Here is a 27,806-nt window from a genome sequence, read left to right as displayed (position 1 = left end):
CCTGCTGTACCTCTGTGCTCTATGCTATGGATGGTGCCTGCCTGCTGTACCTCTGTGCTCTATGCTATGGATGGTGCTTGCCTGCTGTACCTGTGCTCTATGCTATGGATGGCGCCCGCCTGCTGTACCTGTGCTCTATGCTATGGATGGCGCCCGCCTGCTGTACCTGTGCTCTATGCTATGGATGGCGCCCGCCTGCTGTACCTGTGCTCTATGCTATGGATGGCGCCCGCCTGCTGTACCTCTGTGCTCTATGCTATGGATGGCGCCCGCCTGCTGTACCTGTGCTCTATGCTATGGATGGCGCCCGCCTGCTGGACCTGTGCTCTATGCTATGGATGGTGCCTGCCTGCTGTACCTGTGCTCTATGCTATGGATGGTTCCTGCCTGCTGTACCTGTGCTCTATGCTATGTATGGTGCCTGCCTGCTGTACCTCTGTGCTCTATGCTATGGATGGTGCCCGCCTGCTGTACCTGTGCTCTATGCTATGGATGGTGCCTGCCTGCTGTACCTCTGTGCTCTATGCTATGGATGGTGCTTGCCTGCTGTACCTGTGCTCTATGCTATGGATGGCGCCCGCCTGCTGTACCTGTGCTCTATGCTATGGATGGCGCCCGCCTGCTGTACCTGTGCTCTATGCTATGGATGGCGCCCGCCTGCTGTACCTCTGTGCTCTATGCTATGGATGGCGCCCGCCTGCTGTACCTGTGCTCTATGCTATGGATGGCGCCCGCCTGCTGTACCTGTGCTCTATGCTATGGATGGTGCCTGCCTGCTGTACCTGTGCTCTATGCTATGGATGGTGCCTGCCTGCTGTACCTGTGCTCCATGCTATGGATGGTGCCTGCCTGCTGTACCTCTGTGCTCTATGCTATGGATGGTGCCTGCCTGCTGTACCTGTGCTCTATGCTATGGATGGTGCCTGCCTGCTGTACCTGTGCTCTATGCTATGGATGGTGCCTGCCTGCTGTACCCGTGCTCTATGCTATGGATGGTGCCTGCTGTACCCGTGCTCTATGCTATGGATGGTGCCTGCCTGCTGTACCTCTGTGCTCTATGCTATGGATGGCGCCTGCCTGCTGTACCTCTGTGCTCTATGCTATGGATGGTGCCTGCCTGCTGTACCTGTGCTCTGTGCTACGGATGGTGCCTGCTGTACCTCTGTGCACTGTAGCCTGTGGAGGGGAGGGGGTAAGGAGCACCGCTCAGGTCATATACAGCGCTTCCCGTACATGTCTGTCCCCCTTGCGGTACCAGCTGTTGTAGCAGTCACTGACACCGGCGGCATCCAGGATCCCTCCCTCTCGCCACATCTTCCGGCTTTGCAGCCGGCGTGCGCCGCACACGTTAGATCTGAGGTGTAAATGCGTGCACCAATGAGATGAGGTCACGTTATTATAGCGCTATAGATACGAAGCGGCTGAAGTTATAAATACACGGTAGAGGGGGATGTGGGAGGAGTTAGAGGACACGTGACACCGGTTCCCCTGGTTGTGGCTGCGATCTCTCCATACTGGTCAGGGGGAGTAAGGAGCAGCTGCTCGCAGTGGCACATTGTGCGGACCCCAGTACACGCAGCCCTATGACAGCCCCACGTGATACACACAACAAGTACTGTGATAAATTGCATGCTGCTGCGATACTCCTCCTAGGACACGTGTGACACGGCAAGTCTGAAAATGGGACATTTATTGTATAAATAAAAAGTTCTGAGGGAACTGTAGAGAATACGGGCAGCGTTCCACAGGCGTGTATACCGGCACCGCCCGCTACGATGCCCACTCCCCCAGCTTGTGGAACATGTCAAACACTGAATGTGGGGGCCGTGTCCGTGGCTGGAGGGTTAATGCTGGCAGTCCGTCTACGCCAAGGTACGGGGTCTCTGTAAACCTTTCGCAGGGGTCTGAGAAGGCGAAGAGGTCGGGACCCTCTATCTGAGGCACCTGCGGAGGGAAAGGAGGAGAACATGAGGATCAGGTGACTTATACCTCCGGAGACGCCCAAATGCACTATACGGGGAGCGACTGAGCGCCTACGGCTCCCCTATGGCCTCACATTTATGCAGTGACCGCTCAGGTGACAGATGCCGGGGGGGGGGGGGGGGTAACTTGGGGCTTGGGCAGCAGTAGCGGAGGAACATGGCGTCTTAGTGACCTCACCTCCTGATGCTCTGCTCTCCGGTGTGGCGCCGTCAGTCTGTGGAGATGTTGTGCTGGCGGCTCCACGCTGACCAGGCCCTGATACAGGCTCTGCACCCTGGATACGTTCAGCGCTGCGGGACAGAGTTGTGTTAGAGAGACGACGCTTCCTCCCGTCCGCCCCAGCGCGTGGTCTCCTTACCTCTGGCCGCCTCGCTCTCCACACTGCGTCTGGCTGCGAATGATCGGCCCAGTGCGCTCTGCACTGCGCTCCCGGCATCGAACTCCTGGCGAGCCTCTCTCTGCACCATGTATCTCAGCTCCGCGCTGCTGTGCATTCTGGGTACTGCGAGTACCCCAAGATGCGCCGCCTCCGGTCGGCCCGGAGCCTTATCGTCCACATCAAAACGCACCTGAGGGTAGACGCCACACTTTCATATATGCAGGAGTATAAATGAGTATTGTGGGGGCAGTCGGCACAGGTCTCCAGCACGTTACAGGGGGGTAACGTGCATTCCGATACTGACAAAGAGGGACGATAGAGGACCTGGGGGCGGAGCAGACGTGACTGACAGACAGCCCAGCCAATCCCGTGTAATACACCGACGCTCTCACCTGTCTCTGCCTCCTCCTGCTGCGTTCTGACGAATGCCTGCGGAGAATGCCCCCACCCTTGTCAGGTGTCAGGGAGATGTCCAATAGCGGATGAGCCTCTGCCAGGTCAGGAGACGCGGTGGACGGGTGGGGGGCGGAGTCAGCTGGGAGAGCGCTCTCCTCCTCACAGCCCTGAGACATCCTGGAATAGGCAAAGAGACAGCAGCATGAATAATGATGTCTCCTATAGACAGCCTCTAGGACAATAAACCCCAATCGCACACACGGCTGTATATTACGTATAATGTTATACGCGGGCACAGGGACCTCGGTGCCTATAACCATCCAGGGGCCGGGCCGGGCCCATTCTGTACGGTCACTTACGGGATAAGCGATGACTCAGCTGCAGACATGACGGAAGAGAACGTACATAACGGACACGGGCGGCTCCATTAGTCACAGGACTTACAGGCGCCAGAGACATAGGGAGAAGCAGCATAATTATAACAAAACTCAGATTATTATAAGGGGATGAAATCTCACTCCAACGTCCTGCACTATAAATGTCTCCTTCCATATCTCACTATGCTGCCTCCTACCTCTAATACCCACCCTACAGCCTGCCCCCTCTACCCCCCTGTATACCCACCTCATACATTCCTATCCTGCTGTATATATACACTCATCTCACCCTACAGCCTGCCCCCTCTGCCCCCCTGTATACCCACCTCATACATTCCTATCCTGCTATATACACACTCATCTCACCCTACAGCCTGCCCCCTCTGCCCACCTCATACATTCCTATCCTGCTGTATATATACACTCATCTCACCCTACAGCCTGCCCCCTCTGCCCCCCTGTATACCCACCTCATACATTCCTATCCTGCTATATACACACTCATCTCACCCTACAGCCTGCCCACACCCCTATTAGAAATCACTGCTCCTGTACCAGTAAGTGGGCGGACATATAGGATGGGAGATGCTGGTGGGGATGGAAGACAAGGGAGGGCTGGAGGAATAAGAGGATGGAGGTTAGAGGCTGGACACGAGGATGGAGGTGTAGGGAGGAGAGAGGCTGGACACGAGGATGGAGGTGTAGGGAGGGGAGAGGCTGGACACGAGGATGGAGGTGTAGGGAGGAGAGAGGCTGGACACGAGGATGGAGGTGTAGGGAGGAGAGAGGCTGGACACGAGGATGGAGGTGTAGGGAGGGGAGAGGATGGACACGAGGATGGAGGTGTAGGGAGGAGAGAGGATAGACACGAGGTTGGAGGTGTAGGGAGGAGAGAGGATAGACACGAGGTTGGAGGTGTAGGGAGGAGAGAGGATGGACACGAGGATGGAGGTGTAGGGAGGAGAGAGGATGGACACGAGGTTGGAGGTGTAGGGAGGAGAGAGGATAGACACGAGGTTGGAGGTGTAGGGAGGAGAGAGGATGGAGGTGTAGGGAGGAGAGAGGATAGACACGAGGTTGGAGGTGTAGGGAGGAGAGAGGATAGACACGAGGTTGGAGGTGTAGGGAGGAGAGAGGATAGACACGAGGTTGGAGGTGTAGGGAGGAGAGAGGATAGACACGAGGTTGGAGGTGTAGGGAGGAGAGAGGATAGACACGAGGTTGGAGGTGTAGGGAGGAGAGAGGATAGACACGAGGTTGGAGGTGTAGGGAGGAGAGAGGATAGACACGAGGTTGGAGGTGTAGGGAGGAGAGAGGATAGACACGAGGTTGGAGGTGTAGGGAGGAGAGAGGATAGACACGAGGTTGGAGGTGTAGGGAGGAGAGAGGATAGACACGAGGTTGGAGGTGTAGGGAGGAGAGAGGATAGACACGAGGTTGGAGGTGTAGGGAGGAGAGAGGATAGACACGAGGTTGGAGGTGTAGGGAGGAGAGAGGATGGACACGAGGATGGAGGTGTAGGGAGGAGAGAGGATAGACACGAGGTTGGAGGTGTAGGGAGGAGAGAGGATAGACACGAGGTTGGAGGTGTAGGGAGGAGAGAGGATGGACACGAGGATGGAGGTGTAGGGAGGAGAGAGGATGGACACGAGGTTGGAGGTGTAGGGAGGAGAGAGGATAGACACGAGGTTGGAGGTGTAGGGAGGAGAGAGGATAGACACGAGGTTGGAGGTGTAGGGAGGAGAGAGGATAGACACGAGGTTGGAGGTGTAGGGAGGAGAGAGGATAGACACGAGGTTGGAGGTGTAGGGAGGAGAGAGGATAGACACGAGGTTGGAGGTGTAGGGAGGAGAGAGGATAGACACGAGGTTGGAGGTGTAGGGAGGAGAGAGGATAGACACGAGGTTGGAGGTGTAGGGAGGAGAGAGGATGGACACGAGGATGGAGGTGTAGGGAGGAGAGAGGATGGACACGAGGTTGGAGGTGTAGGGAGGAGAGAGGATAGACACGAGGTTGGAGGTGTAGGGAGGAGAGAGGATGGACACGAGGATGGAGGTGTAGGGAGGAGAGAGGATGGACACGAGGTTGGAGGTGTAGGGAGGAGAGAGGATAGACACGAGGTTGGAGGTGTAGGGAGGAGAGAGGATGGACACGAGGTTGGATAGAGGAAAGTTGAGCAACGACTTATGGTTGTAAATGGCAGATGTAAGAAGTGGGTGAGCCCCCAGTGGCAGGCAGGGAGGGTGGGGGCAAGTGAGCACCCAGGGGCAGGATGGTGGGAGCAGGTGAGCACCCAGGGGCAGGAGGGGTGGGGGCAGGTGAGCCCCCAGTGGCAGGAGGGGTGGGGGCAGGTGAGCCCCCAGTGGCAGGAGGGGTGGGGGCAGGTGAGCCCCCAGTGGCAGGCAGGGAGGGTGGGGGCAGGTGAGCCCCCAGTGGCAGGCAGGGAGGGTGGGGGCAGGTGAGCCCCCAGTGGCAGGCAGGGAGGGTGGGGGCAGGTGAGCCCCCAGTGGCAGGCAGGGAGGGTGGGGGCAGGTGAGCACCCAGGGGCAGACAGGGAGGGTGGGGGCAGGTGAGCACCCAGGGGCAGGAGGGGTGGTGGCAGGTGAGCACCCAGGGGCAGGAGGGGTGGGGGCAGGTGAGCACCCAGGGGCAGGAGGGGTGGGGGCAGGTGAGCACCCAGGGGCAGGATGGTGGAAGCAGGTGAGCACCCAGGGGCAGGGAGGGGTGAGGGCAGATGAGTACCCAGTGGCAGGAGGAAATCACATATATCACATATTGGGGCGGGTCACCGCTCTCACCCGTCGTCCTCCTGGCTCCCCGGGGCCGTTGCTGTTACAGCGCTGGGATCACTCAGCGGACGGCTCCATGGTAACGGCACGCCGCCATCTTTGTACTTCAACAGTCTCTACCCTACCACTACCGTCACCATAATTGTACACCCTGCGTCATGGCGTAACGTGCAGCGCATCCGAGGCCACGTGGAGATCCACTGACCAATCACCTGAGGCCGCACGTTGCCTCTCCAGCACGGCGGCCATTTCCCTGTAGCTGACGTTGGTGTACTGGTCTCCGGGAAAATGGCTGTCTGCTCAGTGAGTTTCCCAGCCCCTATAACTAGGAGTCTGGTGCTGGGGGGCATGATGGGGAGTGGGATCCTTCCACCATCCTCCTGCTCTCACACCAGGCCTGGTGCTGGGAGTAGAGTGAGTATATATATATATATATATATATATATTTTTTTTTTTTTAATTGGTTTATTTATTTATTATATGCATACTTGCCTACCCTCCCAGAATGGCCCGACAAGTCTCCTGGGGTCACCTCCCGTTGCAGCCCACTCCTCCAGTAAAGTGGGATACACAGACAGCCAATGGCGCAATTTGTGTTGAATTGTGTCATTGTGGCTCGGCCCCCCAGCTCCTCAGTTCCAGTATTCTCGGCATTGCCGCCGAGCCCCGACCCCCCTGCAGTGCCGACTTGGAGGGAGTCAGGGACTGGAGCCAGTAACTGAGCATCTTGGTAATGTGGGAGACCGCCCTGTTACCCTCACTGTGGGGGACAGCGCTGGGATCGGGTGCAGGAGCAGCGGGTAACTGATGAAGGGACCTCCTGGCGAAGGCGCGGATGCGGTGGTAGTCCGGCGCCGGGACCGCTTGTTGGTTCCCAGTGCCGGTCCGGTGTTTGCGCTGACTTGGCTCCAGCCGTGAACCAATCGCGGCTCGCGGACTGGCAGCCAAAAGGAATCGGGTGCGTCAAGCCAATCTGGACTCGCTGCGACATAGCTCCGCCCACCGGCAGCGTCTCATATTAGATGCTGCCGGGCGGTAGAGCTCACTCCGTCAGCGGCGAGTGAAGAGGGCGGACCTCCCTAGAAGAGCTTCAGCAGCTGCGGAATAGGCCAGAAGACGGTGGGTGCAGCCTTTGAAGACAGGAAGACGGCGAGAGGCGGAGCTTCGGCTGAGGACCGGAGAGGACTGCAGTGGTGGGCTGCAAAAGTGCAGCGTCTTCCAATGATAACGGTAGGCGGCCTTACCGTATATTTCTAATTTTCCCTAGGACTGTTGGGCACAAGGCCCGTGGGGTTGAGTCAGGCCTTAGGCCTGTGCCATCATTAGGCGGGCAGTAGTCCCGTGCCAATACCAGTGACGATCTTCACTTAAAACCCAAATCCCTTTGTAGTGGTCCTCAGTCCAGTAGGGCATTTCTGTCGGCATTGAGGGAGGACGGTTCTCACAACATCTCCTTCCTCCTAGGTAACCGTGTTTGAGTCCAGTCTGGTAAACCAGGACCATCTGTTCATCATATGGCATGAAGGTGAGAGGGTGCAATGGAAGGTAAGCTACAAAAGTACACCTGCACGGCAGCAGGCACCGCACTGCACCCTCTTACAGTAACACCATGCTGCACTGCCGGGGGGACAGATGTAACATGTGCAGAGAGATTTAGATTTGGGAGGGATGAGTCCAATCTGAGATCTAAATTCCAGTTTAAAAATAAAGCTGTCCAGCATTTGTAGGCTACATGCTTCTCCCCCCGTGTGGTGTGTGACTGGCAGTTCCGGTCACCGTGCGGCCTGAGCCTTTTCCCCCTGTGTGGTGTGTGACTGGCAGCGCCAATGTCAATAGATGTGCGTACCAAACTTCTATAAATATTGGTGCTTCACTGTGTGTAAAGCTTCTAGTGGTCTGGGTGATGTACATACCGCCTTCAGTGAGTTTAGTATTTTAATTCAGGAAAATTACCTTTCTCCTAGGGGTTTCCAATACTGATATCCAATAGAAGATGCAGAATGGTGCTGTACTGTAACCTTTATGTCTTTTCATGATACTAGGTGCCAAGCTGTGTACCAGAATATATAAAGTAAATATATTATGTGAGTTTAGTTCAGATTCTCATGTGACTGATACAGGGATCATCTAAATCTGTACTCCTAGAGGGGATACAGCATCCTCATAGTGCAGATCGTTATATTACAGAGCTATACACAGGATGCGTACAATATACAAGATAAAATGCAGATTCCCGATTTGTCGGAAATTGGCGTAAACCCACCCCTGCTCCTAATCTCATAGAGATCCTCCGTAATTAATAAGTCATATCCAAGATAGAACAAAAAGTCTATCCAGTGTGCCCAGCAGGGGCGGGGCAGGTGGAGCGTGCACTTTGTACACCAGTCCCAACTGGGGGCCGGGAGGAAGGGGGACTGTTTGCTTCAACTGCGGCATAAATCACCCACTTTTTTTCTTGTCTTTAATGTTTTAAATAGGAATCTGGGCCCCTTCACTGTCACTGGCCCCTGGCTGAAATACACATAGATAATGGGGGCGCTATGCACAGACTGGGAGACAGGTCAGTGGGTCTAGAGAGGAAGCTGAATCTTTTTTCAAGTCCCCCAGATCACGTCATGAAGCCACAGGAGACAATATTACACCGGCTAATGCACAGAATAACCAGGAGCCCTGCGTGCTGGCACAATGTGGGCATGGAGCCGCCGCCATTCATTTATCATAAGTGGGGAAGCCCTCCCAGACGAAATCAAGGTAATATTGCATCATTTATGTACTGTATGACGGCACATATATGTAGCTGAAGTGGGACTATGGGGTTTGTGTATTACCGTGTCCCTTATCTCAGCAGTAAGAGTAAGTGCCCATAGTACTTACCCAGCATAGCTGGCTATGGCAGCGGCATTGTTAGGTGACATTGCAGTATGTGCTGAGTGTTCACCTCCTGGGACAAAAAGTGTGATAGCCAGTTCCTGGTTGGTGAAGGCCAGAACGTGCAGTAAGTGCTGCCCCCCTGCACACTTCCGGGTCCTACTTAACCTGGCCACACCCTCACTGGAGACTGGCCACACACACCCCCCCTCTGGAGACTGGCCACACACACCCCCTCTGGAGACTGGACACACACTAAAACTGCCCACACACATAGCAATATTTTACCTGATTTGGCCGATTTTGACAAATCGTGAGTGTCCACTCACGATCACGATGCGCGTCCCCGCTTGTCGTACATCGCATCTTCAAATGTACCGTGCTGTAGGGCAGATTTGCCAATCTGGGAAACGATTAGGTGCCTATCATGAGTAGTGTTTTTACGCACAATGGTTCTTACGATTCATTGTACGTTGTGGAATTTGACAGACAGGACCCTGTACACGCCCATCCGCCATCTTGCGCAGCATCGTGGATAGAAGGAGAAGGAAGCACGATTGGGAGCCTGCACACTGAAGTCTGAATTTCAGCACTTTGGTGAGTATTGGTACTGTATTTGGTGCAACCCCACTGCCCACCAATGTGTGCCACCCACCTGCCCACCAATGTGTGCCACCCACTTATAAATGCATGACCCAGCCACCGCCCACTGGAATGAGGCGGGCGGTGGCTGAGTCATGCCTCCCACTGCCCACCAATGTGTGCCACCCACTTATAAATGCATGACCCAGCCACCGCCAACCGGAATGAGGCAGGCGGTGGCTGGATCATGCCTCCCACTGCCCACCAATGTGTGCCACCCACTTATAAATGCATGACCCAGCCACCGCCCGCCGGAATGATGCGGCTGGTGGCTGGGTCATGCATTAACCTCCCACTGCCCACCAATGTGTGCCACCCACCTAGCCACTCATTGGCCACCAATGTCACGGGCCACCTAATAAATACCTTCAAAATCATAAAACACTCAAAATATATTAAAATGCCATAAACAAATTTAGTTCAACAACAAAAAATAAAACATTACAACAACATCAATACATATATTACATTTGTTTTTGTTCTTGTGATACATTTATGATGTTTGAATATACCACCATAAACAAATGTATGTCAACAACATAAACAAATACATTGCAACAACAAAAATATATTACAATACTATTAAAAACACATTACATTTCTGTAAAATAACATGTTTTCAGGATTTTTTTTTTTATTGTATTATATGTTTTTTTTACAGGAATGTAATGTGTTTTTAATAGTATTGTAATATGTTTTTTTTCAGGATTTTAATGTACAGTCAGGTGCATAAATATTGGGACATTAACAGAATTTTCATATTTTGGCCTCTATTCACCACCACAATGGCTTTGAAGTGAAACAAACAAGATGTGCTTTAACTGCAGACTTTCAGATTTAATTTGAGGGTAATTACATCCAAATCAGGTGAAAGGTGTAGGAATTACAACGGTTTCTATATGTGCCTCCCACTTTTTAAGGGGCCAAAAGTAATGGGACAAATTAAACAATCCTAAATCTAACTTTCACTTTTTAATACTTTGTTGCAAATCCTTTGCAGGCAATTACAGCCTGAAGTCTGGAACGCATAGACATCACCAGACGCTGGGTTTCATCCCTGGTGATGCTCTGCCAGGCCTCTACTGCAAATGTCTTCAGTTCCTGCTTGTTCTTGGGACATTTTCTCTTCAGTTTTGTCTTCATCAAGTGAAATGCATGCTCAATCGGATTCAGGTCAGGGGATTGACTTGGCCATTGCATAACATTCCACTTATTAGCCTTAAAAAACTCTTTGGTAGCTCTTGCAGTATGCTTCGGGTCATTGTCCATCTGCACTGTGAAGCGCCGCCCAATGAGTTCTGAAGCATTTGGCTGAATATGAGCATATAATATTGCCCAAAACACTTCAGAATTCAATCTGCTGCTTTTGTCAGCAGTAATATCATCAATAAATACAAGGGAACCAGTTCCATTGGCAGCCATACATGCCCACGCCATGACACTACCACCACCATGCTTCACTGATGAGGTGGTATGTTTTGGATCATGAGCAGTTCCTTTCCTTCTCCATACTCTTCTCTTCCCATCACTCTGGTACAAGTTGATCTTTGTCTCATCTGTCCATAGGATGTTGTTCCAGAACTGTAATGGCTTTTTTAGATGTTGTTTGGCAAACTCTATATTCACTCTTGTGAAGTCTTCTCTTGATTGTTGACTTTGACGCATATACACCTACCTCCTGGAGAGTGTTCTTGATTTGGCCAACTGTTGTGAAGGGGTTTTTCTTCACCAGGAAAATAATTCTTCTGTCATCCACCACAGTTGTTTTCCGTGGTCTTCTGGGTCTTTTGGTGTTGCTGAGCTCTCCGGTGCATTCTTTCTTTTTAAGAATGTTCCAGTTGATTTGGCCACACCTAACGTTTTTGCTATCTCTTTGATGGGTTTGTTTTGATTTTTCAGCCTAATGATGGCTTGCTTCACTGATAGTGACAGCTCTTTGGATCTCATATTGAGAGTCGACAGCAACTGATTCCAAATGCAAATGTCACACCTAGAATCAACTCCAGACCTTTTACCTGCTTAATTGATAATGAAATAACGAGGGAATAGCCCACACCTGTCCATGAAATAGCTTTTGAGATGATAGTCCCATTACTTTTGGCCCCTTAAAAAGTGGGAGGCACATATAGAAACCGTTGTAGTTCCTACACCGTTCACCTGATTTGGATGTAATTACCCACAAATTAAATCTGAAAGTCTGCAGTTAAAGCACATCTTGTTTGTTTCATTTCAAAGCCATTGTGGTGGTGAATAGAGGCTAAAATATGAAAATTTTGTCAATGTCCCAATATTTATGCACCTGACTATATTTTTATTGTATTGTAATATGTTTTTTTTCAGGATTTTAATGTATTTTTATTGTATTATAGTGCAATACAAAAAAAAAACATTAAAATCCTCAAAAAGAAGATGAATAACCTCCCGCGTCTTTTGTATCTATTACAGACAACTCCAATAGGTCTCCCTCCAGGCTTTTTGTCCGAAACACATACTCCTATACAAAACTTCATTTGGGGGGGGCAGAAAGCCTAGATTCAAGCATGAGGTGTTATTTAGACAGAGATGCCGGGGGGGCAGCAATTGCCCATGATATCCACTTATTATCAGGCCATGGTGCTTAGTAGAGTTCTGGATTGGACCTGAGGTACTTTGGGTAAGCAGTGGGTTGATTTAGAGGCGGAATCACCCAAACTCCATTTGAGCACACTTCCGTGGTGTTCTAAAATTGCCCGCTCTTCACACCCAACAGTAGGCCCTACTTTGGAAACATGGAAACGAATGCGTACTAAACCTGGGATATCTTCTGTGATATCTCCCCTTACCCCTATCCTCCACAATCCCCTTTTCCCCACTGGGACTTCAGGACCTTTTATCTCTAAATGGTCGGGGTCTGGGATTGTCACTTGCTGGCTGATGGTCGATTTTTGTCATTTCCAAATCTATGTGCTAATACCTCTCTTACAGAGGACTGTTCTTGGGCCTACATTCAGGTACGATATTTTGCTTCATCTCTTGGTGGCCCTTCAGTATTTGTCAGAGATATGACGCCCTTTGAATCTATGTGTTCCCATCGTGTTCCTCCCACACATTATCTCAGGTATTTATAAGAGCTTGCTACACGACATGTTTACATCTGACCCTCTTTTTGTTGAGGCCTGGAACAGGGATTTTACATATAAGGGTATTCAAATTAATTGGGATAAAGTTTTTCCAAATCTCCAAAGTGTGCTCAGATAGTCTGGAGGTTCAGGAAACACAATACAAAGTGTTGACAAGATGGTATCGCTGTCCTGTCATCCTACATAGATGCTTCCCCTCGGTGTCCCCTCTCTGCTGGAGATGTCTTCAGGAAATAGGTACAATGATACATATTTGGTGGGATTGTACATTCATTTCTACCTTTTGGTGTAAGATAATAGCCTTGGCTTCTGAGATATTAGGCTTTACTGTACCAGCTGGACCGGATTTCTGGTTGCTATCTCATACGTCTATCTCTGTTTCTACATATAAAAAAAATCACTTCTTAGACATCAACAACGCTGCAAGGGCAATGCTCCCAGTCCGCTGGCACTCTCAGGTTCCCCCCTCACTGTGGGAATGGTGTCAACGTCTTGATTTCTACATGACCATGGATGATATTCTTTACTCAGCCCCTGAAAAACATTCAGAGTTTACGACTCTGTGGTTTAATTGGATTGAAGTCAAATCTGCTTCTTACACAGCCCTCATTCCACGACCCTAGCTTATCTATTGATGTTACTGATGCTAGGTCCCTGAAGGTGTATGCTCAGTGTTGGTTGTCTGCCTCTCCTTCTCCCACCCCCTCTTTCCTCAAATTATTATTATTGTTATTTTTTATTTTATTTTTTTTTCTCTCTCTTTCCCCTGAAAAATATTCGGAGTTTACGACTCTGTGGTTTAATTGGATTGAAGTCAAATCCTCTGCTTCTTACACAGCCCTCATTCCACGACCCTAGTTTATCTATTGATGTTACTGATGCTAGGTCCCTGAAGGTGTATGCTCAGTGTTGGTTGTCTGCCTCTCCTTCTCCCCCCCCCTCTTTCCTCAAATTATTATTATTGTTATTTTTTATTTTATTTTTTTCTCTCTCTTTCTCTCTTCTCTCTTTATATTTTTCTGGTGTAATTTGTTGTATTTTTGTTTTAATTGACAAATTGTGGGATTTTTGTTTATACAATTATTTGCAGAAGATTTAATTATCTGGATATCAATTTTTTTCCTTGCTGATATTCAATGTATGTTTTGTTGTTCCTGATTTCCATCTGCAAGGTTTATATGCACTAATGTTGGAAAAAAGAAAAATATATAGATTATGTACCACTGTTATTTGATATAACAAAATTTTTTTTTCTGAAAATAGAGAATTTATAAGAAAAAAAATCCTCAAAAAAAAATTTATTACAATACTATTAAAAGTACATTACATTCCTGTAAAAAAACCCACAAAATTAAAAATACAAATAAAAACATATTAAAAAACTTGGAAGAAAAAAAACAACAAAAAAAACAAACATTTTAAAAAATCTTGAAAACTGTAGAAATAAACATTAAAAATGTAAAAACAATTTACAATTATAGCTTAATAAAATGTCCTTATTATTTTTTCTTCATAGCAATGTCTATGGATACTGAACGCGAGTTTGTGACTGGTTCCTCGAGATACTACAGTCAAAGGAATGTCTATGGCAGATATCCAGTAGACAATACCACAACAAGTCTCAGAAATTGGCAGCTTTGGGGGTGTTGTTGGACTACATGAAAAAGTTCATTGCAGATGCTGACCTTAAAACAGTCCGCCATAAACTCCAGAACCTGCGTACCGTCTACATAAAAGGAAAAGAAAAAAGTGGACAATTCATCAGCGACAGGAGCCACAATGCCAGTCTGTAGTCCTGATGGCCGAGCGAGAGGGAGAAGAAGTGCCAGAAGTGAGTGGACAGTCTGAGGAAATTTTGTTAAGTAGAGACACCGTTCATAAACCAAATCCTTGTATTGTTTTCGTAGCTCTATCCCAATTGTCCACTATAGTCATTTATCTCACAGACAGACCTCCTGCCATGGCACCGCACCTGGTCCGTTGAAATAGGCCATATACTTCTCCCTCACTTCTTTGGCACGTGCTGTCGATGTTGTAGGAATTGGTGGTGCAGACACTGATGTAAACTGGGAAATCTCCTACATCTTCTGGTCTAGCTGGGACTGGTCCTCGTTGTGTAGTTTTCCTTTGCAGAAAGTTGTGCAGCACACAGTACGCCATCACGAGCCAGTCTATCTTCTCCACATCTAGGTTTGTGGTGGTGTGGAAAATGCAGAACCGGTTGCTGAGTATTCCAAACGCATTTTCTGAAATGCGCCGTGCCCGGGATAGACGATAGTTGTAGATCCTCTTCTCTCTGATCAGGCCCCTCTGTGCAAATGGCTTCATCACATGTTCATGTAATCCAAAAGCCTCGTCTGCGACGAAAAAGTGTATTAGGCCGTGCTTTGTCTCGTCCAGTGACGGCAAGTTGAGGGTTTTGTTGGGGAGTCTCTGGTAGAAAGCCGTCTATATGAAGGACCCACCATCTGAAGCACGGCCATTCTTGCCGACATCCACAAACAGAAATTCGTAGTTGGCATTCACCACTGCCATGAGAACGATGCTGAAGAAGCCTTTGTAGTTGTAGTAATATGATCCGGTGTTGGCAGGTGGGTTGGTGCGGATGTGTTTTCCATCGATGGCTCCTCCGCAGTTAGGGAAATTCCAACGTTGTTCAAACTCTTTTGCGATGCTCTTCCACTCATCCACGGTGTTAGGAAACTGAAAAAATAGTAAAAAAATGGGTTAAAACATGACATAATATTGTTTTTCTTTTTTCTTTCTATATAGACTCCCACCCAAGAGCCTGATCTGTCCTCCACGCCAGACCTAAGTTTGCTCGGGGACAGCGAGGTGGATAATGTGACCCCAGTGCCAATACCCATTCTGCCAGGACCATCATCTTCTTCGGCACCACCCCAAAAAAAAAAAAAAAAACAGGGAAGAAAGCAGCAGCACACAGAACAGGAGCAGGATAGAATGCAGGTAGCACACACTTTGTAAAAGGCAAGCCAAATACCAGCAGTGCACAGTACAATGTACAGGGGTCAGCAGGTATACACCTAGCCTCACTAGTAGCAGAGCACAGTACAATGTACAGGGGTCAGCAGGTATACACCTAGCCTCACTAATAGCAGAGCACAGTACAATGTACAGGGGTCAGCAGGTATACACCTAGCCTCACTAGTAGCAGAGCACAGTACAATGTACAGGGGTCAGCAGGTATACACCTAGCCTCACTAGTAGCAGAGCACAGTAACAATGTACAGGGTACAGCAGGTATACACCTAGCCTCACTAGTAGCAGAGCACAGTAACAATGTACAGGGGTCAGCAGGTATACACCTAGCCTCACTAGTAGCAGAGCACAGTACTAATGTACAGGGGTCAGCAGGTATACACCTAGCCTCACTAGTAGCAGAGCACAGTACTAATGTACAGGGGTCAGTAGGTATACACCTAGCCTCACTAGTAGCAGAGCACAGTACTAATGTACAGGGGTCAGCAGGTATACACCTAGCCTCACTAGTAGCAGAGCACAGTAATAATGTACAGGGGTCAGCAGGTACACACCTAGCCTCACTAGTAGCAGAGCACAGTACAATGTACAGGGGTCAGCAGGTATACACCTAGCCTCACTAGTAGCAGAGCACAGTACAATGTACAGGGTACAGCAGGTATACACCTAGCCTCACTAGTAGCAGAGCACAGTAGCAATGTACAGGTTACAGCAGGTATACACCTAGCCTCACTAGTAGCAGAGCACAGTACAATATACAGGTTACAGCAGGTATACACCTAGCCTCACTAGTAGCAGAGCACAGTACAATGTACAGGGGTCAGCAGGTATACACCTAGCCTCACTAGTAGCAGAGCACAGTACAAATGTACAGGGGTCAGCAGGTATACACCTAGCCTCACTAGTAGCAGAGCACAGTACAAATGTACAGGGGTCAGCAGGTATACACCTAGCCTCACTAGTAGCAGACCACAGTAGCAATGTACAGGTTACAGCAGGTATACACCTAGCCTCACTAGTAGCAGAGCACAGTACAATGTACAGGTTACAGCAGGTATACACCTAGCCTCACTAGTAGTAGAGCACAGTAACAATGTACAGGGGTCAGCAGGTATACACCTAGCCTCACTAGTAGCAGAGCACAGTACAAATGTACAGGGGTCAGCAGGTATACACCTAGCCTCACTAGTAGCAGAGCACAGTAACAATGTACAGGGGTCAGCAGGTATACACCTAGCCTCACTAGTAGCAGAGCACAGTACAATGTACAGGGGTCAGCAGGTATACACCTAGCCTCACTAGTAGCAGAGCACAGTACAATGTACAGGGGTCAGCAGGTATACGCCTAGCCTCACTAGTAGCAGAGCACAGTACAATGTACAGATTACAGCAGGTATACACCTAGCCTCACTAGTAGCAGAGCACAGTACAATGTACAGGGGTCAGCAGGTATACACCTAGCCTCACTAGTAGCAGAGCACAGTACAATGTACAGGTTACAGCAGGTATACACCTAGCCTCACTAGTAGTAGAGCACAGTAACAATGTACAGGGGTCAGCAGGTATACACCTAGCCTCACTAGTAACAGAGCACAGTACAATGTACAGGTTACAGCAGGTATACACCTAGCCTCACTAGTAGTAGAGCACAGTAACAATGTACAGGGGTCAGCAGGTATACACCTAGCCTCACTTGTAGCAGAGCACAGTACAATGTACAGGGGTCAGCAGGTATACACCTAGCCTCACTAGTAGCAGAGCACAGTACAAATGTACAGGGGTCAGCAGGTATACACCTAGCCTCACTAGTAGCAGAGCACAGTACAAATGTACAGGGGTCAGCAGGTATACACCTAGCCTCACTAGTAGCAGACCACAGTAGCAATGTACAGGTTACAGCAGGTATACACCTAGCCTCACTAGTAGCAGAGCACAGTACAATGTACAGGTTACAGCAGGTATACACCTAGCCTCACTAGTAGTAGAGCACAGTAACAATGTACAGGGGTCAGCAGGTATACACCTAGCCTCACTAGTAGCAGAGCACAGTACAATGTACAGGTTACAGCAGGTATACACCTAGCCTCACTAGTAGCAGAGCACAGTAACAATGTACAGGGGTCAGCAGGTATACACCTAGCCTCACTAGTAGCAGAGCACAGTACAATGTACAGGGGTCAGCAGGTATACACCTAGCCTCACTAGTAGCAGAGCACAGTACAATGTACAGATTACAGCAGGTATACACCTAGCCTCACTAGTAGCAGAGCACAGTACAATGTACAGGGGTCAGCAGGTATACACCTAGCCTCACTAGTAGCAGAGCACAGTACAATGTACAGGTTACAGCAGGTATACACCTAGCCTCACTAGTAGTAGAGCACAGTAACAATGTACAGGGGTCAGCAGGTATACACCTAGCCTCACTTGTAGCAGAGCACAGTACAATGTACAGGGGTCAGCAGGTATACACCTAGCCTCACTAGTAGCAGAGCACAGTACAAATGTACAGGGGTCAGCAGGTATACACCTAGCCTCACTAGTAGCAGAGCACAGTACAAATGTACAGGGGTCAGCAGGTATACACCTAGCCTCACTAGTAGCAGACCACAGTAGCAATGTACAGGTTACAGCAGGTATACACCTAGCCTCACTAGTAGCAGAGCACAGTACAATGTACAGGTTACAGCAGGTATACACCTAGCCTCACTAGTAGCAGAGCACAGTAACAATGTACAGGGGTCAGCAGGTATACACCTAGCCTCACTAGTAGCAGAGCACAGTACAATGTACAGGGGTCAGCAGGTATACACCTAGCCTCACTAGTAGCAGAGCACAGTACAATGTACAGATTACAGCAGGTATACACCTAGCCTCACTAGTAGCAGAGCACAGTACAATGTACAGGGGTCAGCAGGTATACACCTAGCCTCACTAGTAGCAGAGCACAGTACAATGTACAGGTTACAGCAGGTATACACCTAGCCTCACTAGTAGTAGAGCACAGTAACAATGTACAGGGGTCAGCAGGTATACACCTAGCCTCACTAGTAGCAGAGCACAGTAACAATGTACAGGGGTCAGCAGGTATACACCTAGCCTCACTAGTAGCAGAGCACAGTACAATGTACAGGGGTCAGCAGGTATACACCTAGCCTCACTAGTAGCAGAGCACAGTACAATGTACAGGGGTCAGCAGGTATACACCTAGCCTCACTAGTAGCAGAGCACAGTACAATCTACAGATTACAGCAGGTATACACCTAGCCTCACTAGTAGCAGAGCACAGTACAATGTACAGGGTTCAGCAGGTATACACCTAGCCTCACTAGTAGCAGAGCACAGTACAATGTACAGGGGTCAGCAGGTATACACCTAGCCTCACTAGTAGCAGAGCACAGTACAATGTACAGGTTACAGCAGGTATACACCTAGCCTCACTAGTAGCAGAGCACAGTAACAATGTACAGGGGTCAGCAGGTATACACCTAGCCTCACTAGTAGCAGAGCACAGTACTAATGTACAGGTTACAGCAGGTATACACCTAGCCTCACTAGTTGCAGAGCACAGTAACAATGTACAGGGGTCAGCAGGTATACACCTAGCCTCACTAGTAGCAGAGCACAGTACAATGTACAGGTTACAGCAGGTATACACCTAGCCTCACTAGTAGCAGAGCACAGTACAATGTACAGGGGTCAGCAGGTATACACCTAGCCATACTAGTAGCAGAGCACAGTACAATGTACAGGGGTCAGCAGGTATACACCTAGCCATACTAGTAGCAGAGCACAGTACAATGTACAGGGGTCAGCAGGTATACACCTAGCCTCACTTGTAGCAGAGCACAGTACAATGTACAGGGGTCAGCAGGTATACACCTAGCCTCACTAGTAGCAGAGCACAGTACAATGTACAGGTTACAGCAGGTATACACCTAGCCTCACTAGTAACAGAGCACAGTACAATGTACAGGTTACAGCAGGTATACACCTAGCCTCACTAGTAGCAGAGCACAGTACAATGTACAGCGTACAGCAGGTATACACCTAGCCTCACTAGTAGCAGAGCACAGTAACAATGTACAGGTTACAGCAGGTATACACCTAGCCTCACTAGTAGCAGAGCACAGTAACAATGTACAGGGTACAGCAGGTATACACCTAGCCTCACTAGTAGCAGAGCACAGTAACAATGTACAGGGGTCAGCAGGTATACACCTAGCCTCACTAGTAGCAGAGCACAGTACAATGTACAGGTTACAGCAGGTATACACCTAGCCTCACTAGTAGCAGAGCACAGTAACAATGTACAGGGGACAGCAGGTATACACCTAGCCTCACTAGTAGCAGAGCACAGTAATAATGTACAGGGGTACAGCAGGTATACACCTAGCCTCACTAGTAGCAGAGCACAGTACAATGTACAGGGTACAGCAGGTATACACCTAGCCTCACTAGTAGCAGAGCACAGTACAATGTACAGGGGTCAGCAGGTATACACCTAGCCTCACTAGTAGCAGAGCACAGTACAATGTACAGGTTACAGCAGGTATACACCTAGCCTCACTAGTAGCAGAGCACAGTATTAATGTACAGGGTACAGCGGGTATACACCTAGCCTCACTAGTAGCAGAGCACAGTACAATGTACAGGTTACAATTGTATACACCTAGCCTCACTAGTAGCAGAGCACAGTACAATGTACAGGGTACAGCAGGTACACACCTAGCCTCACTAGTAGCAGCGCACAGTACAATGTACAGGGGTACAGCAGGTATACACCTAGCCTCACTAGTAGCAGAGCACAGTACAATGTACAGGGGTCAGCAGGTATACGCCTAGCCTCACTAGTAGCAGAGCACAGTACAATGTACAGGGGTCAGCAGGTATACTCCTAGCCTCACTAGTAACAGAGCACAGTACAATGTACAGGTTACAGCAGGTATACACCTAGCCTCACTAGTAGCAGAGCATAGTACAATGTACAGGTTACAGCAGGTATACACCTAGCCTCACTAGTAGCAGAGCACAGTAACAATGTACAGGGGTCAGCAGGTATACACCTAGCCTCACTAGTAGCAGAGCACAGTAACAATGTACAGGGGTCAGCAGGTATACACCTAGCCTCACTAGTAGCAGAGCATAGTACAATGTACAGGGGTACAGCAGGTATACACCTAGCCTCACTAGTAGCAGAGCACAGTACAATGTACAGGGGTCAGCAGGTATACACCTAGCCTCACTAGTAGCAGAGCACAGTACTAATGTACAGGGGTCAGCAGGTATACACCTAGCCTCACTAGTAGCAGAGCACAGTAATAATGTACAGGGGTCAGCAGGTACACACCTAGCCTCACTAGTAGCAGAGCACAGTACAATGTACAGGGGTCAGCAGGTATACACCTAGCCTCACTAGTAGCAGAGCACAGTACAATGTACAGGGTACAGCAGGTATACACCTAGCCTCACTAGTAGCAGAGCACAGTAGCAATGTACAGGTTACAGCAGGTATACACCTAGCCTCACTAGTAGCAGAGCACAGTACAATATACAGGTTACAGCAGGTATACACCTAGCCTCACTAGTAGCAGAGCACAGTACAATGTACAGGGGTCAGCAGGTATACACCTAGCCTCACTAGTAGCAGAGCACAGTACAAATGTACAGGGGTCAGCAGGTATACACCTAGCCTCACTAGTAGCAGACCACAGTAGCAATGTACAGGTTACAGCAGGTATACACCTAGCCTCACTAGTAGCAGAGCACAGTACAATGTACAGGTTACAGCAGGTATACACCTAGCCTCACTAGTAGCAGAGCATAGTACAATGTACAGGTTACAGCAGGTATACACCTAGCCTCACTAGTAGTAGAGCACAGTAACAATGTACAGGGGTCAGCAGGTATACACCTAGCCTCACTAGTAGCAGAGCACAGTAACAATGTACAGGGGTCAGCAGGTATACACCTAGCCTCACTAGTAGCAGAGCACAGTACAATGTACAGGGGTCAGCAGGTATACACCTAGCCTCACTAGTAGCAGAGCACAGTACAATGTACAGATTACAGCAGGTATACACCTAGCCTCACTAGTAGCAGAGCAAAGTACAATGTACAGGGGTCAGCAGGTATACACCTAGCCTCACTAGTAGCAGAGCACAGTACAATGTACAGGTTACAGCAGGTATACACCTAGCCTCACTAGTAGCAGAGCACAGTAACAATGTACAGGGGTCAGCAGGTATACACCTAGCCTCACTAGTAGCAGAGCACAGTACTAATGTACAGGTTACAGCAGGTATACACCTAGCCTCACTAGTAGCAGAGCACAGTAGAATGTACAGGGTACAGCAGGTATACACCTAGCCTCACTAGTTGCAGAGCACAGTAACAATGTACAGGGGTCAGCAGGTATACACCTAGCCTCACTAGTAGCAGAGCACAGTACAATGTACAGGTTACAGCAGGTATACACCTAGCCTCACTAGTAGCAGAGCACAGTACAATGTACAGGGGTCAGCAGGTATACACCTAGCCATACTAGTAGCAGAGCACAGTACAATGTACAGGGGTCAGCAGGTATACACCTAGCCATACTAGTAGCAGAGCACAGTACAATGTACAGGGGTCAGCAGGTATACACCTAGCCTCACTTGTAGCAGAGCACAGTACAATGTACAGGGGTCAGCAGGTATACACCTAGCCTCACTAGTAGCAGAGCACAGTACAAATGTACAGGGGTCAGCAGGTATACACCTAGCCTCACTAGTAGCAGAGCACAGTACAAATGTACAGGGGTCAGCAGGTATACACCTAGCCTCACTAGTAGCAGAGCACAGTAGCAATGTACAGGTTACAGCAGGTATACACCTAGCCTCACTAGTAGTAGAGCACAGTAACAATGTACAGGGGTCAGCAGGTATACACCTAGCCTCACTAGTAGCAGAGCACAGTAACAATGTACAGGGGTCAGCAGGTATACACCTAGCCTCACTAGTAGCAGAGCACAGTACAATGTACAGGGGTCAGCAGGTATACACCTAGCCTCACTAGTAGCAGAGCACAGTACAATGTACAGGGGTCAGCAGGTATACACCTAGCCTCACTAGTAGCAGAGCACAGTACAATGTACAGGTTACAGCAGGTATACACCTAGCCTCACTAGTAGTAGAGCACAGTAACAATGTACAGGGGTCAGCAGGTATACACCTAGCCTCACTAGTAGCAGAGCACAGTAACAATGTACAGGGGTCAGCAGGTATACACCTAGCCTCACTAGTAGCAGAGCACAGTACAATGTACAGGGGTCAGCAGGTATACACCTAGCCTCACTAGTAGCAGAGCACAGTACAATGTACAGATTACAGCAGGTATACACCTAGCCTCACTAGTAGCAGAGCACAGTACAATGTACAGGGGTCAGCAGGTATACACCTAGCCTCACTAGTAGCAGAGCACAGTACAATGTACAGGGGTCAGCAGGTATACACCTAGCCTCACTAGTAGCAGAGCACAGTACAATGTACAGGTTACAGCAGGTATACACCTAGCCTCACTAGTAGCAGAGCACAGTAACAATGTACAGGGGTCAGCAGGTATACACCTAGCCTCACTAGTAGCAGAGCACAGTACTAATGTACAGGTTACAGCAGGTATACACCTAGCCTCACTAGTTGCAGAGCACAGTAACAATGTACAGGGGTCAGCAGGTATACACCTAGCCTCACTAGTAGCAGAGCACAGTACAATGTACAGGTTACAGCAGGTATACACCTAGCCTCACTAGTAGCAGAGCACAGTACAATGTACAGGGGTCAGCAGGTATACACCTAGCCATACTAGTAGCAGAGCACAGTACAATGTACAGGGGTCAGCAGGTATACACCTAGCCTCACTAGTAGCAGAGCACAGTACAATGTACAGGTTACAGCAGGTATACACCTAGCCTCACTAGTAACAGAGCACAGTACAATGTACAGGTTACAGCAGGTATACACCTAGCCTCACTAGTAGCAGAGCACAGTACAATGTACAGGGTACAGCAGGTATACACCTAGCCTCACTAGTAGCAGAGCACAGTAACAATGTACAGGTTACAGCAGGTATACACCTAGCCTCACTAGTAACAGAGCACAGTACAATGAACAGGGGTCAGCAGGTATACACCTAGCCTCACTAGTAGCAGAGCACAGTAACAATGTACAGGGTACAGCAGGTATACACCTAGCCTCACTAGTAGTAGAGCACAGTACTAATGTACAGGGGTCAGCAGGTATCCACCTAGCCTCACTAGTAGCAGAGCACAGTAACAATGTACAGGGGTCAGCAGGTATACACCTAGCCTCACTAGTAGCAGAGCACAGTACTAATGTACAGGGGTCAGCAGGTATACACCTAGCCTCACTAGTAGCAGAGCACAGTACAATGTACAAGTTACAGCAGGTATACACCTAGCCTCACTAGTAGCAGAGCACAGTACAATGTACAGATTACAGCAGGTATACACCTAGCCTCACTAGTAGCAGAGCACAGTACAATGTACAGGGGTCAGCAGGTATACACCTAGCCTCACTAGTAGCAGAGCACAGTACAATGTACAGGTTACAGCAGGTATACACCTAGCCTCACTAGTAGCAGAGCACAGTAACAATGTACAGGGGTCAGCAGGTATACACCTAGCCTCACTAGTAGCAGAGCACAGTACTAATGTACAGGTTACAGCAGGTATACACCTAGCCTCACTAGTAGCAGAGCACAGTAACAATGTACAGGGGACAGCAGGTATACACCTAGCCTCACTAGTAGCAGAGCACAGTAATAATGTACAGGGGTACAGCAGGTATACACCTAGCCTCACTAGTAGCAGAGCACAGTACAATGTACAGGGTACAGCAGGTATACACCTAGCCTCACTAGTAGCAGAGCACAGTACAATGTACAGGGGTCAGCAGGTATACACCTAGCCTCACTAGTAGCAGAGCACAGTACAATGTACAGGTTACAGCAGGTATACACCTAGCCTCACTAGTAGCAGAGCACAGTAACAATGTACAGGGGTCAGCAGGTATACACCTAGCCTCACTAGTAGCAGAGCACAGTACTAATGTACAGGTTACAGCAGGTATACACCTAGCCTCACTAGTAGCAGAGCACAGTAACAATGTACAGGGGACAGCAGGTATACACCTAGCCTCACTAGTAGCAGAGCACAGTAATAATGTACAGGGGTACAGCAGGTATACACCTAGCCTCACTAGTAGCAGAGCACAGTACAATGTACAGGGTACAGCAGGTATACACCTAGCCTCACTAGTAGCAGAGCACAGTACAATGTACAGGGGTCAGCAGGTATACACCTAGCCTCACTAGTAGCAGAGCACAGTACAATGTACAGGTTACAGCAGGTATACACCTAGCCTCACTAGTAGCAGAGCACAGTATTAATGTACAGGGTACAGCGGGTATACACCTAGCCTCACTAGTAGCAGAGCACAGTACAATGTACAGGTTACAGCAGGTATACACCTAGCCTCACTAGTAGCAGAGCACAGTACAATGTACAGGGTACAGCAGGTACACACCTAGCCTCACTAGTAGCAGAGCACAGTACAATGTACAGGGGTACAGCAGGTATACACCTAGCCTCACTAGTAGCAGAGCACAGTACAATGTACAGGGGTCAGCAGGTATACGCCTAGCCTCATTAGTAGCAGAGCACAGTACAATGTACAGGGGTCAGCAGGTATACTCCTAGCCTCACTAGTAACAGAGCACAGTACAATGTACAGGTTACAGCAGGTATACACCTAGCCTCACTAGTAGCAGAGCACAGTAACAATGTACAGGGGTCAGCAGGTATACACCTAGCCTCACTAGTAGCAGAGCACAGTACAATGTACAGGTTACAGCAGGTATACACCTAGCCTCACTAGTAGCAGAGCACAGTATTAATGTACAGGGTACAGCGGGTATACACCTAGCCTCACTAGTAGCAGAGCACAGTACAATGTACAGGTTACAGCAGGTATACACCTAGCCTCACTAGTAGCAGAGCACAGTACAATGTACAGGGTACAGCAGGTACACACCTAGCCTCACTAGTAGCAGAGCACAGTACAATGTACAGGGGTACAGCAGGTATACACCTAGCCTCACTAGTAGCAGAGCATAGTACAATGTACAGGTTACAGCAGGTATACACCTAGCCTCACTAGTAGCAGAGCACAGTAACAATGTACAGGGGTCAGCAGGTATACACCTAGCCTCACTAGTAGCAGAGCATAGTACAATGTACAGGGGTACAGCAGGTATACACCTAGCCTCACTAGTAGCAGAGCACAGTACAATGTACAGGGGTCAGCAGGTATACACCTAGCCTCACTAGTAGCAGAGCACAGTACAATGTACAGGGGTCAGCATGTATACGCCTAGCCTCACTAGTAGCAGAGCACAGTACAATGTACAGGGGTCAGCAGGTATACACCTAGCCTCACTAGTAACAGAGCACAGTACAATGTACAGGTTACAGCAGGTATACACCTAGCCTCACTAGTAGCAGAGCATAGTACAATGTACAGGTTACAGCAGGTATACACCTAGCCTCACTAGTAGCAGAGCACAGTAACAATGTACAGGGGTCAGCAGGTATACACCTAGCCTCACTAGTAGCAGAGCACAGTACAATGTACAGGGGTCAGCAGGTATACACCTAGCCTCACTAGTAGCAGAGCACAGTACAATGTACAGGTTACAGCAGGTATACACCTAGCCTCACTAGTAGCAGAGCACAGTAACAATGTACAGGTTACAGCAGGTATACACCTAGCCTCACTAGTAGCAGAGCACAGTACAATGTACAGGGGTCAGCAGGTATACACCTAGCCTCACTAGTAGCAGAGCACAGTACAATGTACAGGTTACAGCAGGTATACACCTAGCCTCACTAGTAGCAGAGCACAGTAACAATGTACAGGGGTCAGCAGGTATACACCTAGCCTCACTAGTAGCAGAGCACAGTACAATGTACAGGGGTCAGCAGGTATACACCTAGCCTCACTAGTAGCAGAGCACAGTACAATGTACAGGTTACAGCAGGTATACACCTAGCCTCACTAGTAGCAGACCACAGTACAATGTACAGGGGTCAGCAGGTATACACCTAGCCTCACTAGTAGCAGAGCACAGTAACAATGTACAGGGGTCAGCAGGTATACACCTAGCCTCACTAGTAGCAGAGCACAGTACAATGTACAGGGGTCAGCAGGTATACACCTAGCCTCACTAGTAGCAGAGCACAGTACAATGTACAGGGGTCAGCAGGTATACAACTAGCTCCACTAGTAGCAGAGCACAGTACAATGTACAGGTTACAGCAGGTATACACCTAGCCTCACTAGTAGCAGAGCACAGTACAATGTACAGGTTACAGCAGGTATACACCTAGCCTCACTAGTAGCAGAGCACAGTAACAATGTACAGGGTACAGCAGGTATACACCTAGCCTCACTAGTAGCAGAGCACAGTAACAATGTACAGGTTACAGCAGGTATACACCTAGCCTCACTTGTAGCAGAGCACAGTAACAATGTACAGGGGTCAGCAGGTATACACCTAGCCTCACTAGTAGCAGAGCACAGTACAATGTACAGAGGTCTGCAGGTATACACCTAGCCTCACTAGTAGCAGAGCACAGTACAATGTACAGGGGTCAGCGGGTATACACCTAGCCTCACTAGTAGCAGAGCACAGTACAATGTACAGGTTACAGCAGGTATACACCTAGCCTCACTAGTAGCAGAGCACAGTACAATGTACAGGGGTCAGCAGGTATACACCTAGCCTCACTAGTAGCAGAGCACAGTACAATGTACAGGGGTCAGCAGGTATACACCTAGCCTCACTAGTAGCAGAGCACAGTACAATGTACAGGTTACAGCAGGTATACACCTAGCCTCACTAGTAGCAGAGCACAGTACAATGTACAGGGGTCAGCAGGTATACACCTAGCCTCACTAGTAGCAGAGCACAGTACAAATGTACAGGGGTCAGCAGGTATACACCTAGACTCACTAGTAGCAGAGCACAGTAACAATGTACAGGGGTCAGCAGGTATACACCTAGCCCCACTAGTAGCAGAGCACAGTACAATGTACAGGGATAAGCAGGAATACATCTAGCCTCACTAGTAGCAGAGCACAGTACAATGTACAGGGGTCAGCAGGTATACACATAGCCTCACTAGTAGCAGAGC

At 48.9% G+C, this 27,806-nt stretch overlaps 2 protein-coding genes across 3 annotated transcripts in view; one reads left to right on the top strand and one right to left on the bottom strand.

Annotated features, from left to right (window-relative positions):
* Window positions 1-1,673: 1,673 nt before the first annotated feature.
* PPP1R35 (protein phosphatase 1 regulatory subunit 35) lies at window positions 1,674-6,075 on the bottom strand. The gene is made up of 5 exons (XM_088458702.1): window positions 5,934-6,075; window positions 2,755-2,935; window positions 2,342-2,552; window positions 2,161-2,273; window positions 1,674-1,944 (listed from the first exon to the last, which is right to left on the bottom strand). The coding sequence occupies exons 2-5, from the start codon at window positions 2,932-2,934 to the stop codon at window positions 1,771-1,773; spliced, it is 678 nt and encodes a 225-aa protein (XP_088314828.1). The 5' UTR covers window position 2,935; window positions 5,934-6,075; the 3' UTR covers window positions 1,674-1,770.
* A 691-nt stretch (window positions 6,076-6,766) lies between these two features.
* EPHB4 (EPH receptor B4) overlaps window positions 6,767-27,806 on the top strand; it is a 189,765-nt gene continuing 168,725 nt past the window's right edge. The window contains exons 1-5 of one of the 2 annotated variants that reach the window (XM_088458699.1): window positions 6,767-7,154; window positions 7,389-8,675; window positions 9,282-9,389; window positions 14,070-14,384; window positions 15,326-15,520. The gene's annotated coding sequence lies outside the window, so the exon portion shown is untranslated. The remainder of the gene's footprint in view (window positions 7,155-7,388; window positions 8,676-9,281; window positions 9,390-14,069; window positions 14,385-15,325; window positions 15,521-27,806) is intronic. The other variant, XM_088458700.1, reaches the window with a different exon arrangement.

The sequence above is a fragment of the Taudactylus pleione genome, unplaced genomic scaffold (genome assembly GCF_031769625.1).
Source record: "Taudactylus pleione unplaced genomic scaffold, aTauple2 ptg000847l, whole genome shotgun sequence".
Lineage (NCBI taxonomy): Eukaryota > Metazoa > Chordata > Amphibia > Anura > Myobatrachidae > Taudactylus > Taudactylus pleione.
This window is presented reverse-complemented; position numbering and strand designations above follow the sequence as displayed.